The sequence below is a fragment of the Spermophilus citellus genome (assembly GCF_964194105.1).
Source record: "Spermophilus citellus genome assembly, chromosome: 8".
Classification (NCBI taxonomy): Eukaryota; Metazoa; Chordata; class Mammalia; order Rodentia; family Sciuridae; genus Spermophilus; species Spermophilus citellus.
The window spans coordinates 30,865,529-30,879,397 of NC_138189.1; the positions used below are offsets into that span (position 1 = coordinate 30,865,529).

The 13,869-nt window shown below is 41.9% G+C and overlaps 1 protein-coding gene across 4 annotated transcripts in view; it reads left to right on the forward strand.

Moving 5' to 3' along the window:
* FAM114A1 (family with sequence similarity 114 member A1) overlaps positions 1-13,869 on the forward strand; it is a 60,726-nt gene that overhangs the window by 1,059 nt on the left and 45,798 nt on the right. For all 4 annotated transcript variants that reach the window (XM_081303229.1, XM_081303232.1, XM_081303230.1 and 1 more), the window contains exon 2: positions 7,148-7,503. In XM_081303229.1, the coding sequence (XP_081159355.1) occupies positions 7,156-7,503 (348 nt within the window). In that variant the 5' untranslated portion in view covers positions 7,148-7,155. The remainder of the gene's footprint in view (positions 1-7,147; positions 7,504-13,869) is intronic.

The window sequence follows — 13,869 nt, forward strand, 5'->3', positions numbered from 1 at the left end:
GTAACTGAGAGTGAACCAGGCTTTTTATCCCCAGAGGCTCTGTCTGCTCTTGCTTCCTCCCAGTGGCCCTCTCAGAACCCCACCCATATACCTAAAGGCTCCTTTCTCCTTTTTATTAACTTCTTATGTTGTAAGCCTTAAGCAAAGGAATTAAACTTTAGAGAATTTGAGGCACAAGTGAACCAGTGGAGAAGGAATTTGTAGGTGGGAGGAGGATTTCCTGAATATTCAGGATTCAGGCCAGATGCGTAGTCATTTATAATGCCAGGTTTATATGAAACATTACTTCTTTTAAAATGGTATCAAGCACAGTATATTTCAGTTTGGTAAATATTTGTGGGTAAGAAACAATGAATTGCTATTGGTCCCAGTCCTAGAGGTGAGAATGATGTAGAAACAAATACTTTAGGAGTAGAAGTCTGTGCAAAGTATCATGAAAACATAGAAATAGAAGAAATTAACTTTCTGGAAGGAGTGGGGACAGATTAAGGAAAATTTCAAAGTAAAATGTGATGTGGGACGTTGGGTATCTATGGGCACAGGAGTTTGCCAAGGCAGGTGGAGGCAGGGCAGCCCAGGCAGAGGAATGGCATGAGCAAAGGCAGGGTTCATGACCAATGATGGGCAAAGAGGTCAGGTGCTGCAGGGATGGAGGTTGTGTTGAGAACTGCAGGGGACTGAGTGAACAGAGCTTGGTTACAAAGGCCACTGGTGCTGTCCCAAGGTGCTCACACCTAATAGTTTTTAAACAAAGGGGCAAGTAGGTCTTGCCTATGTTCCAAAAAATATGTCTGGCAGACACATGGAGACTGGTCTGGGGTCTGGGCACATGATAATGTACTTGTCAAGCTGCACAGGGACTCAAATACTCTCATCCAGAAGTTTTATTCCTGGTCCTTCACTAACTAGTACTTTTTTTTTTTTAAACTGGGAGAGGTGACCTCATACAGAATATCATGTTACCACATTTTTATTTTGCCAAGCGAGGACTTTAAAAAAAAATCTATCCACTGTCACCACTTTTTCATAAAAGGAGAGACATCGTAGTACCGATAAAAGAACAAAAGCTAAACTTGCAGGACGAAGCCAGGGCTTTATGTTTAATAAATTTAGATTTATTAAAAACTCAAAATCTTGTCCTCATTTCTCTCTGTCATCAGGGGCCAGTTCTGCAGTCAGGGTTGGGAACAAAATATTCATATCATCTTGTCCATCTTACTTTGCAGAGGAAGAAGGGAGGAAGCCCAGTAAGGATGAGTGAGTTTTTTGCCTACAAAGGAACTTTGCAACCAGAGGCCACAACTTGTGACTCTGACAGGGCCCTGCTTTTTCCACGTCTGAATCCTATCCCTCCCACTCCTCACTATTCCTCTGTGCAGCCTCTTGTCCGGACTCCACAGATATCTCTCCTGAATGTCCAGAGCTCATTCCTGAATGCTGGGCATTTGCACATGCTCTTACCCTCCCACTCTCAAATAACCTTATCAAAGCCACTTTCAAGATTCTCCTTTGCATGAGGTCAGTCTAGTTCAGGTATCTTTTTTTCCTTCCTTTGATATGCTGTTTTGCATCACTTTTTAGCTGTTTTGTTTTAGCTCCTCAAACAGATTATTCATTTCTGAAAGACAGTGACCATGTCGCTTGTTTTACATTTACTTGGGGGGAGCCGTGGTTGCAGCTCCAATACCTTGGATAGTCCTAGGAGCATTTTAGGTGATGAATGAATTTGCTCATGAAAAACTAACTTATTCCCAGCACACAAAGGCTTCTTTATACCCCACGCTTCATCTCCTTGGAGTTTCCTGAAGCAGCCTCCTTGTTCCTGTGGGTTGAGTCTCCCTAGCATCAAAGCCACCGACACGGCTGCAGAGCGAATGTTCCAAACCAGAAATCAGGAAAGATTTCTGACTGTACTTTTAGGGCATCGAGACAGAGATGAGGGTCATCCCTGAAAATGTCCAGGGTCACCACTGAAGTCCTGGTGGACTCTCCCAGTCCATGCTCAGAATACAGCTGTGCATTTACAGCACACAATTTCTAGTGGTGTCTTAGAAGGGCACAGTCTTAAAAATGATTACATTTTCCCCATCACAATAGCATCCAGAGTCAATAAAGTTCTCTCAGAACAAATACATTTAAAAGAGCATTTGCTTCTTTCTCACTTCTTTTTTTTTTTCTGGTTTTGGTTTAGGGAAAATTCAACCATACAGGTAGAAGCAAATACCAATTAGAAATACACACAGTTAGAAGTCCAAATAGGGCTGATCTCATGGTGACTATCCCTATTAAACACGTGTAAAAATCTGGTCTTTCTGAGATGTACACATTGGTCATCAGAGGTAGGCGAGGGCTATCAGTTCCGTGGGTTGAGTCCTCTTAGCATCAAGACCAGGAACATGGCTTCCATCTCGCTAACCAGGAGGCTCTGTATTCATGTGTATATTAGCAACCAGACTTAGTTATACAGCCTGTTCTTGTAAGCTTGAAGTCATAGCTCAGTGTCCTGTCTAGAGGACGGACTTAGACAACATTTTAGTCAGTTTCAGGCTCTGGAGTTCTGTGGTCAGCTAGAAGCACCCGAAAAACCCTATTCCAAAGGGCCGCAGGCTACTGGACTTAATGTAATTGTATGCTCTGGTCACAGAAGGGCAGAGGGACCAGTACATTGTTTCTCACTGATCCACATATCTTAAGCACTTTCCATTTGGCAAGTGGAAAAAAAAGAGAGAGAGAGAGAGATTTCTAAGACTGTTGTGCTAATTAGCATACCCTGGAGCACCAATCAGAAAGGACAGTATTGAACCCTCTCTAGAGGTGGACACCCAATTATGGATTTTGAAATGCTCACTAAAGGCCCCTCGAGAGTATATTCCTGAATAGAGCACTTTCCATGTTAACCAGACACCCTTAGGGTGTAAATTAGAACTAATTAACTTGCACTATGTCACATGGTATAGCTGAAGTATTTTAGAATACATTAGGAACAGTATGACAATGCATTAGGACAAAACATGTACATCAAAGTTGTCATTATGGTGTTTATTTGCCCATGAATGTTTATCAGCCAGGTTTATTCTCTTAGAAAAGTGAAATAGATTGGAGTTTCTTAATAGTTCATATTATGACGGTATGCATGATGGCCCACTCCTGTAATCCCAGCAGCTCAGGAGGCTGAGGCAGGAGGATTGCAAGTTAAAGGCCAGCCTGGGCAATTTAACAAGTCCCTGTCTAAAAGCAGTAGAATGGTTCTGGGTTCAATCCCCAATAGGATAAGTAAATAAATAAAAAATATCACTTTACAAAGAAAACAATATCAGATAATGTCTATGGCCAACTACAGAAGAAAAAGGAAATAAAAGTGATGGATGTCAAAGTGCCATTTATTCATGGGGTTCTTAAGGTCATGGCCCGGGATGTGGCTCAAGTAGTAGCGCGCTCGCCTGGCATGCGTGCGGCCCGGGTTCGATCCTCAGCACCACATACCAACAAAGATGTTGTGTCCGCCAACTAAAAACTAAATATTAAAAATTCTTTCTCTCCTCTCTCACTCTCTCTTTAAAAAAAAAAAAAATCAGCTGAGGCAATTTAGCAAGACCTTCATTTAAAAAAAAAAAAAAAAGGTCATGGCCCTAGAACCTAGGTGAGGATAAGACAGATTCAGACAGAGAAATCTTTACTCTGTATCAGGCAGGTAATCCCCTGGGCCAGGGGCCAGCAAACATATTCTATAACAGGCCAGAGAAAATATTTAGGCTTTGTGGCTTCACAGGTCTTAGGGTCTATGATGGAACCCCCCCCCCTCCGCACCTGCTACTGTAGTGCTGGAGAAGCCTTAACTATTGAACAAAAGGGCACATCTCTGTTCAATAAAATTTCATTTCTAAAGCAGGCAGAAGGCAAGATTTGGCCGTTAGGTTCTGGATTTCCGATCCCCTGTCCTAGGCCATTCCTCACTCAGAAAGAGGTTTTCACAAAGATGCTCTCAGCTTCCAAATGACAACTTTTCAAATCCCCACCCCACTGCCAGCCTCCCTTTAGTTCCATTTGCTCCAGAAACCTCAGTTGCACCTCTTATCTGCACAGTGGGTGTGTATCACTCCACTGTTTCTGAGCAGATTCCTTGACAGCCCATGGCCGTCCTTGCATACTATAGACCTATTATTTCAGCTGGAGGGAGTAAGCATCCCTTGCCTTTCCTACCTGGAGGTTTGTATGCAGGAGTCTTGTCTTTTAATTCAGGATCTGGCAGGTATTTCTGGTTTTGCTCTACCATGCTCCTGTCATCACGCAGGACCTCACCACAAGCCCAAGAGCAACAGAGCCAACAAATCATGGAGTGAAAACTCTAAAACTATGAACCAGAATCAACCTTTCCTCTTTATAAGTCTGTTATCTCAGGAATTTGTTAAAATGACAGTAAGCTGAGAACACTCTCAGTTAACTGTGAGGTAAAGGAACAAAAAAGTAAGGCAGTGTGGAATTGTGGAATCATTTGGAACCACCAGATGTAAGACAGCCTCTGAGTATCTCGACATGAATATTAATATACCTCGACAGTCGTATTTGTTGAGATTCCCACTATATGAAAAAAAAGTGTTTAAGTACTATGTAAAATATTAAAACAAAACAAGGAAGACCCTGACTTCATAGAAGTTACAATGTAATAGGAAAAAAGAACACCACAAGCAACTTTTAATCAGAGAGGACTTGATTAAAGGTGGGATAGATACAAAGCATGCTGGGGGTTCCAAAAAAGAAAAATTCAATCCAACTGGGAGGAACCAAGAATGGAGGAGGTAGTTGTTTTATCTGGGCCTTAACTGGGTAACATATACATACACACTATACATACAGACATATGTACGTGTGTGTGTGTGTGTGTGTGTGTGTGTGTGTTTGTATGTGTATGCCATTGGTTGAATGTCAGGGAAGGATCAGGCAGTATTGAGGATAGGACTCTGATGGATTCAATCTTAAAATCAGATGTGGGTTCAAACTTGGAATTTATCTTGTACAAGTATGGCATCTAGCCTCATTTTCTTCATCTGTAAAATGGAGCTCATCATATCTTACTTTCAGGAGAAAATACATTTAAATGTCCTGGATACAGTAGATACTTGGTAAATGATAGTTATTGATATTATATATTCTTGAGAAGGTGAAGGTTTAATCAGTGACAGTGTTGAGATTTTAAGCCTGGATTGTTGGGGAAAATCTAGGTGTTGTTAAGGGAAATACAAAAGACAAGAAGATCTAGAATTAAGAGTAAGACAGTAGGTTTCCCTGGGCAGAAAGAGATGTCCAGCTGGCCATTAGAAATACTTGTCTGGAGGTAGAGTTTTTATTTAAATAGAAGCACTGTTGAAATATAATTTATATACTCCAAAGTTCACCCATATAAAAATATTCAGCTCAGTGGTTTTTATTATATGTACATAATTGTACAGCCATTACCACCATCTAATTTTAGAACATTTCATCAACCCCAAGAGAGACTTCATACCTGTTGGCGGTCACGCCTCATCCCCCTCCATTCATCCCCTACACAAATCTCTCCATCTCTATGGAATGGAGGAGGAGTATATAATTGAGAGCCACCACAGAGAAATGGTGCATGAAAACTGTCAGAGATGTGACCGACCCAGGAAGAAGGCATAATAGAAAGGATGAGACAGACTTGTGGGGTGACTATTTGAGGAACAGGAGGGAAGCAGACCCCTGTGAGTAAACCTGCACACAATGTGGCCAGTGCATTATATGGCTTCTCACATGTGTTAGTTTAGTAACCACTTGAGATCTGACCAGTTGGTAAACACTGAAGTCAACAAAAACGCCCAATGATTTGCCTGAGATTGGCTTCTAATGCAATAAAAACACCATGTCTTTATTCTTGCCTAAGCAAATGATGGTCCTGCACCAACCTTCTCAAGCTACTCTACCCTAGAAAGTAGCTGTGTGTGCCTATGTAAATTAAAGTTCAATGATTGAAAAATTAAATAAAATGAAAATTTTAGCTCCTCTACTGCACTAGCCACATTTCAAGTGCTCAGTAGCCTCTTGTTAATTGCCACATTGGACAGTGCATGCACAAAGTAATCATGTTGTCATGGAAAGTTCTACATGAACTTTCTTAGTAGGGATAAGAGGAGAGTCCTACCATCCTACACGAATTCAAAACTTTCCAAAAGAGCTCTCCACATGATAACCTGCATTCCTTATTTGACTTCATATCTCAAATCCCTTTCCCTTTCATCCTTGTGTTTCCCTGACTGAACTACTATCCAATGAGAGTCCAAACCTTCCCCAACAATGGCCCCAACAGTGTACATTTATGTGTATGTATGTCTCTTTCTTGTTAATCTCTGATGGCATTGCAAAGCTATATGACAAATATATTCTTATAAGTTTCCAAATATTTTCTATGCTGCTCTCGTTGTTTTCTACCAAAGTCAGATTAAACAAATAATTTTATGCATAATATGCTTAGTTTCCATGTGCTGATCTCTTCATGCCAAGTAAGAAATCCTTAAAGGTTTACAGATAGGGCTATATATTAGTTTTCTGTTGCTGCTGTATCAAATTGCAACAAGTTTAGTGGCTTGTACCAACACAGGTTTGTTCTCTTGCTGTTCTAGAGGTCAGAAGTCTGAAATTAGTTTCTTCTGGCTCAAGTCATGGTGCCTGCAGGGCTGGTTCCATGGAGTCATGGAGGGAAGAATGGTTTCCTTGTCTTCTTCAGCTTCTAGTGGCTTCCCTTGTTGCTTGGTGTGTGGCTCCTTCCTTCATTTTCAAAATGCATCCCTTGAATCTCTGCTCCTGACATCGCCCCTTCTCTTTGTAGTCCAGCCTCCCTATGATGAGGACATTTGTGGCAACACTTAGGGCCCATTCTGGTAAACCAAGATGATCTCCCCATCTCATGATCCTTAACTAATCACATCTGCAGATTCCTTTTACCATGTAGGGCAACATGCACAGGTTCAGGGATTAGAAACTGGGTGTCGTCAGCTTGCTACAAGATTACATAAAGCCATTTATCAGTAGAAAAAAGTTTACCCCAGATTTAATTGGGTTATTCCAGGCTTTGGATGAAAGCTTAACAATTCAGATCAAAGCATAAAATGTTTGTTGGTAATTGTGTCAACAGATATTAAAATGTCTGATGATGCCAGTGACGCCGTAGCCACTACAGACAGAGAAGAAATTACAAAGATTCCCAGTAGTGATTCTTTACCTGAGGATGCGGAAGTGCACAGTGACTCAGCTACAGTCTCAAACAAGCTGGCACCAGGGGAGCCCAGAGGAGACGTGCGTGAGGATGCAGCTGATCAGGGCGCAGAGACTGCTGCTGCTGGGCACCCACAACAGCCCAAAGATGCAGGAACCACGGAGACCTCCCTCAATGGAGAAGTGACCGAGGACACACTGGCAGAGTGCGTCGATTCTGTTAGCCTCGAGGGAGAACCTGGGTCTGAAATACCCCTGAAAGAACCGAATGATCCGGTAAGAGTGCTCATTCAGGCCATTTCAACTTAAGTTCTTCCCAACACCTATTATCTTAGTCCATTTCCTGTTGCTACCAAAACCATCCCACAGACTTGGGAGGTTATATAGAAAGAAGGTTTATTTTGACTCAGAGTTCTGGTCTAAGGTCAAGGGGCTGCATCTGCTGATGGTCTTCTTGCTGGCAGGGTCCCAAGGTAGCTAAGGGATCACATGGCCAGAGAAAGGGAGTGCACAGGAGACCTAGCCAAACTGACTGTGATAGCAGATCTACTCTCAAGATGACCCATTAACCCATGAATCCATTAAACCTTTTACGAAGGCAAAGACCCAGTCACCTTTAAAGGTCCCTCCTGGTCCCAACTCTTAATATGTTTTAATGAAGATTCAATTTCAATAAGAGTTTCAGAGGGAACAAGTCATATTCAATTCATGGCACATACCATGTGTAGAACTTTGGGTCAAGCTCTGCAGGTGGGAATTGAGGACTCAGAATATGCTTTGACGTCACCTCTATCATCAAAAATGTGTTGTGTAGCAAGATAAGACATGTAAGAAAAATTTGTTGCTCTCATATTTGCATTTTGGCAATTCTGTTGTAAATAGTAGCCACCAATTGTTGGAGAGAGCCTGTGCCATCCACTCCACCGGCCACCTATGTGTCATGTAATTCACTCCATACAATAATTCAGAGCTTATGAACTCCAATTTGCAGATGAGGTACCCAGGCTCACAGACATTAAGCAGCTTGTCCTGGGCCACTCTGGAGTAAACAGAGAATATCATAATGTCAGACTTAATGACTCCAGGTGACTAAGGAGCCAGATCCTACCCTAAACAAGTCAAGTGTTTCCATAAGGCCACTTACATTCTGCCTAGTTATACATCCACCATGGAAATTGTCACATTCAGATCACTGTCATCACATACCACTTTCGGGGGACCAGCCGTAGAGTCACCTCTCACCCATTCCCTTAAGTGCCTGCATCTGTCCCTCTGGAGGATAAGATCGGCCAGTGTTTCCTTGTTGGCACCCTGTGCCATACCACAGGACCACACAAGCTGGGTTTTCCTGGTTCCTCCCCTCCAGGAACAAAGGGAGGGATGGGGCAGCAGGTGCTCAGCCAGGAGGAGGAGATGAGCTTATGTGATTCTAGGTGTAACTCAATCTGGTAAAAATCTCATTACCCCTTTTTAAACATTTCAGTAGGGAAATGCCTACTTTAGGTTTAAAAAAATGTAGTGAAACCTATGTGGCCAGTGTCCTCCATCCTGTGCAGGATAGATGGCCTTCTACATGATGGTGCAGGAGAGGATCAGGGTCTGTTCTCCACCAGCCCTGCTCACCCTGAAGTGTGCACCTTAGGTCACCCCAAAGTAACTACATGGCATGTCATAGGGGACATGTTATAGGGATCCTGGTACCGCCCTCCCCCCCAAAAAAAAAAATTTGGAGAGGGCTGGGTGTGTAAGATCAATGTTTGTCTTGTTTAGACAAGACTTTAGTTCAAGCCCCAGCACTGCATTTATTCTTTTGGCTACTAGGTTTTTTGTTTTTTTCTCTTTCTTTTTTCTTTTCTTTTTTTTTTTTTTCTTTTTTTTTTTTTTTTTTGCAATCCTGGGGATTGAACCCAGGGATACTCTCCCAGTGAGCTCCATCCCCAACCCTTTTTAATTTTTGAGACACTAACTTGCTAGAGGTCTCACTAAGTTGCTGAGGCTGACCTCAAATTTGCAATCCTCCTGTCTCAGCCTCTTAGCTCACTAGGATTACAACTATGTACCACCATGCCCAACTTTCATATATTAATATTGAAAAAAAAAAACAGGAACAACAGCCACAAAACCTAAGGGAAATAAGAGTGGGACATTCCTAAGCTTCAGGCTTGGTAGTTTTGAGAGTTAGACCAGGGGATTATGCCCATCTGCCCAGAATAGAGGAGAGGTAGGAAGAGTGGGGATTTGAGTTGGGTCTTCTCAATTTTAGGAACTGTTTTGTCTCTGAGCTGTCTTTCTATTACAGGGAACTATAGTTCCTGATTTTTATTGTAAGTATTATTGCTAATAAATATATTGCTTCAGTAATAAAATATAACTGAGCCGCACTATTCTGATGACTTAAAGGAACCACATAAGCTCCGCTAATTTAAAACCCATATGCTGCTGATGGATAAATTATACATTCTAATTTCACATTTCTAATAATTATAATAGGATTGTAAATTAAGAGAGCACAATGAAAATTCAATATACTCCTGCCACATCTTCCTTCTTAAATTGTTTGCACAAATGAATGCTACTTTGAAAATACCTTATAAACCTCTTTGATGCTACAGGAATAGAGCCTTTTGGCAACAGATAGCTCCCCCGCCCCTGCACCACCCTGATAGCATTTCAAGGACTTTGGACAGGTTTTTTTTTTTTTTCCCTCCCCTGGGACTGGAGATTGAACACAGGCTCTCATGCATGCTAGGCAAGTGCTCCACTACTGAGCTTCACCCCAGTCCTTCAAGGACTTTGGAAAGATGAGCATTTCCTCATTATGAAGCATCACAAAGTATCTGGATGGAAGTACAAACACTGGCCACAGAGGTTTCACTAAGTTGCTGGGGGTCTGCATGTGTGTGTGGGATATTACATCAGGAGCTCAGACACCCTGAAGGCCTGGGAGAGACACCTGCAGCAATAAATGCCCAGGAGCTTGTCCCTTCTAAGAAGGGCAGAAAGCTGATCTGGCTGAACTTGAGAACCTTGAGGGTAGAGGGTATCCTTTTTACCCAGGTCCTACTTAAACCCTTCTATGTAGATGCAAATTTAGTCTCTTTTAAAGAATTACCAGAAAAGTATATTCTTATCCTGAGTTACTCATCTGAAATTATTAGAAGTCAATTTTGTGCCCAGTCTTCAAGTATTGTTCATTTATTCTGTTTGCTCTTTGTTGGATACTTATAAGAAATCTTTTTGTAATGGTGAAAATATCCAGAGGAGAAAGCATTTTTTTTCTTTTTTTTTTTTATTGTTGGTCGTTCAAAACATTACATAGTTCTTAATATATCATATTTCACAGTTTGATTCAAGTGAGTTATGAACTCCCATTTTTACCCCGTATACCGATTGCTGTATCACATCAGTTACACTTCCATTGATTTACATATTGCCATTCTAGTGACTGATGTATTCTGCTGTCTATCCTATTCTCTACTATCCCCCTTCCCCTCCCCTCCCCTCCCCTCCCCTCCCCTTTTCTCTCTCTACCCCCTCTACTGTAAATCATTTCTTCCACTTGTATCATTTTTCTCTTACCCCTCCTTTCCTCTTATATGTAATTATGTATAACCCTGAGGATCACCTTCCAATTCCATGCAGTTTCCCTTTTCTCTCCCTTTCCCTCCCACCTATCATCCCTGTTTAATGTTAATCTTCTTCTCAAGCTCTTCGTCCCTACCCTGTCCTTGGTTACTCCCCTTATATCAAAGAAGTCATTTGGCATTTGTTTTTTAAGGATTGGCTAGCTTCACTTAGCATAATCTGCTCTAAAGAGGAGAAAGCATTTTACAACTTAAAAAAAGAAAGTCCTTGACTCAGAAGTTTGCTTATAAACTGGTTACTTGGATCTTGAACATGGGTTACCAAGAAATGGCAGACTCTATAGGAAAACAGTCAAGCTCAAAAGCTTATTTGATCCCAGGTATAACTCAAACTGATAAAAATCTCATTACCCCTTTTTAAAGGTTTCAATAGGGAAATGCCTACTTTGGGTTTAAAAAACCTTAGTGAAACTCTGTGGCCAGTGTTTGTACTTCCATCCAGATACTTTGTGATGCTTCATAATGAGGAAATGCTCATCTTCTCAAAGTCCTTGAAGGGCTGGGGTAAAGCTCAGTGGTGGAGCACTTGCCTAGCATGCATGAGGTCCTGTGTTCAATCCCCAGTTCCAGGGAGGAAAAAATCTGTCCAAAGTCCTTGAAATGCTATCAGGGTCGTTTTTGTTAAAAAAAAAAAAAATTTTTTTAAAAGCCTTTGAGGTAGTATGCACCAGTATCTTCTAGAATACATTAGATTTTGTGATAATGTTTGCATAAATGTGTGTATTTCTATAACTGATTTGTGTCTGCATAGACTTTGGCTCTGGGTGCCCTTAATGTCCCTGCCATCAGGCTTACCTTTGACTGGCCCAGGGTGGAGGCTATCTCTTGGCCCATATGGTAATGCCATCAGAGTGAGGCCTAAGAATAGGGCAAGGCCAGGAGCCTACCAGCTGAGGCTGGATTCCTGCTCTGAAGGATCACACGAGGGAATTACACCATCCCTGTCTTTGGGACGCCTTTTCCTCCTACTCCTTTCTGATGGAATTGAGCCTTTCTGCAAGAATCCACTTGAAAACATTCATGAGAAAGAGGCCCCATCCTGGCTGGAACATCAGAGGTCGAAGCAGACTCTCTATGATCTACCAGATCCGTGACACCATGCTTTCTATCCAGGAATCTGGGTGGTACAGCCAAGTTCAGGAGGCCTAAAATCTAGCTGGAGAGAAACATCATACAAAAGCAATTATATCATGTCCTATGGCATGAGGGGTACCCTTGATGGAGCACATAAATTAGTCTTCAGAGGTCAGGCAGGTCTTCAAACTCAACAGAGAGGTTTGTTCTGGGGACTGGTTGGTAGTGATATTTGTTCCCAGGAGTCTTGTGGGGCTTTATTATGAATCTTTAGAAGTCTCACACTAATGGAAAAGACCAGTTATGGAGAAGATAAAAAAAAAAAAAAATCCCAGTGTTACCACTACAAGTCCTCTCAAAGGAAAATTTGAGACTGTGGAGTACCCCATAGATGGTTCTCTTCCTAGAAAAGAAAAAGCCGAACATCTAAGAGCCATAAAATTGCTATCAAAGGAGACAAAGGGGAGGGAACATAGCCTAGACATGCTGATGGCAGATTTTTGCATTCTAAACTGGATGCTCCACTTCTCTTTGAGTATTTCCCCTTTTAGACCTGCTGTATATGATGACACCCAGTTTTGGGCTTCAACAACCTGGTGGTGCCATTTGGCCATAAAGAGCAGTGCTTCCCAAATCTGGGAGCATATTAGCATCACCTGAGATGCTTGTCAAAAATTCAGATTCCTGGGCTTTAGCCTAAGACATCTTATTCAAAAGGTCCCAGTGGAAGGTAAGGGTCTATTTTTAATGAGTTGTCCCAGATGATACTCTGGCAGTCAGTCTGCGGACCAGTGTTTGGGAATCACTAATTCTAGGACACAGAAAGAACTCACTGGGGGACATGGAGGAATTGAGAAGATGTTGAGTTCCGTACTGGACACACCAGGGAAGCTCTTTGTAGGCAGTTGATTATAATGGTCTGTGGAGAAACAGGTGCCTTGTAGGCTCTCAGCACCTGAATGGTTATTTAAGTAATGAAAATGGGTGAGATTGCCCATGTGTTTTGTGTGTGTGTGTGTGTGTGTGTGTGTGTGTGTGTGTGTGTAAAGAACAAAGGTCAAGGACTCAACCCTGGAAAGCTCCTGTCTCTAAGCTGATGGTCATGCACAGCTCATAGATGGAATACGGGGATAGAGGTAGTGATGGTGGCAATGATGATTTTGAGGTAGCCAGAGAAGTTGAAATGGTGAGAGTTACCTGTTCCCTCTACAGTCTCACCACTAAGCTCTATAAGTGAAATCAGGTCTCAAATCACATTATACCACTCTGTTGTTTTTAAATAAAACATTAACAAGAGGGTTAAAAATAGTTCATGAGCCCTGTTTTCTGTGTAGGTTTGAGAACACCCCATTGTGCTGCCCCTTTTGGTGCTCTTACCTTGAGGGAAAGGCTCAGTCTGGATTTCAGAGGTGGGGTTTCTGCCCTGAGAAGAAATGTGGCATTAAGTGAAAAAAATTCCCTGAAGTTCAAAATTGGGTGGAGGACCGTTTATACAGGGCACAATCCCTTCTTATACCTTATTCATGTAAAGAGAGGAAGAACCCCTTAAATATATATGACCATCTACAAATCTTGACTACCTTTGATTTTCGCCATCCAGATCCCTTTCAGGTGTTCAGATGGTTAGTTAAAATATTCACATGTTTACTAATTAAAATCCATTTCTGCAAATCAGTATGCTAATTAGCATAGCATCAGGTGTTCACAGAGGCACAGATAATAGAATTGCTCATTATAGCTGCCTCTGGAGTGTGGCATTCCTGATTAGAATGCCGCTGGCCTTCCTGGACTGTGCATGTTTTATTGGAGTGTTGTCAGCCCGTGGGCTGTAGTGTAATCTAAGAAGCACCCATAATATCACAGGATGCATGTAGAAACATGGTTCTCAGGGTGGAGATTGTTTAGGGGTAGGCCATTTGGAAGG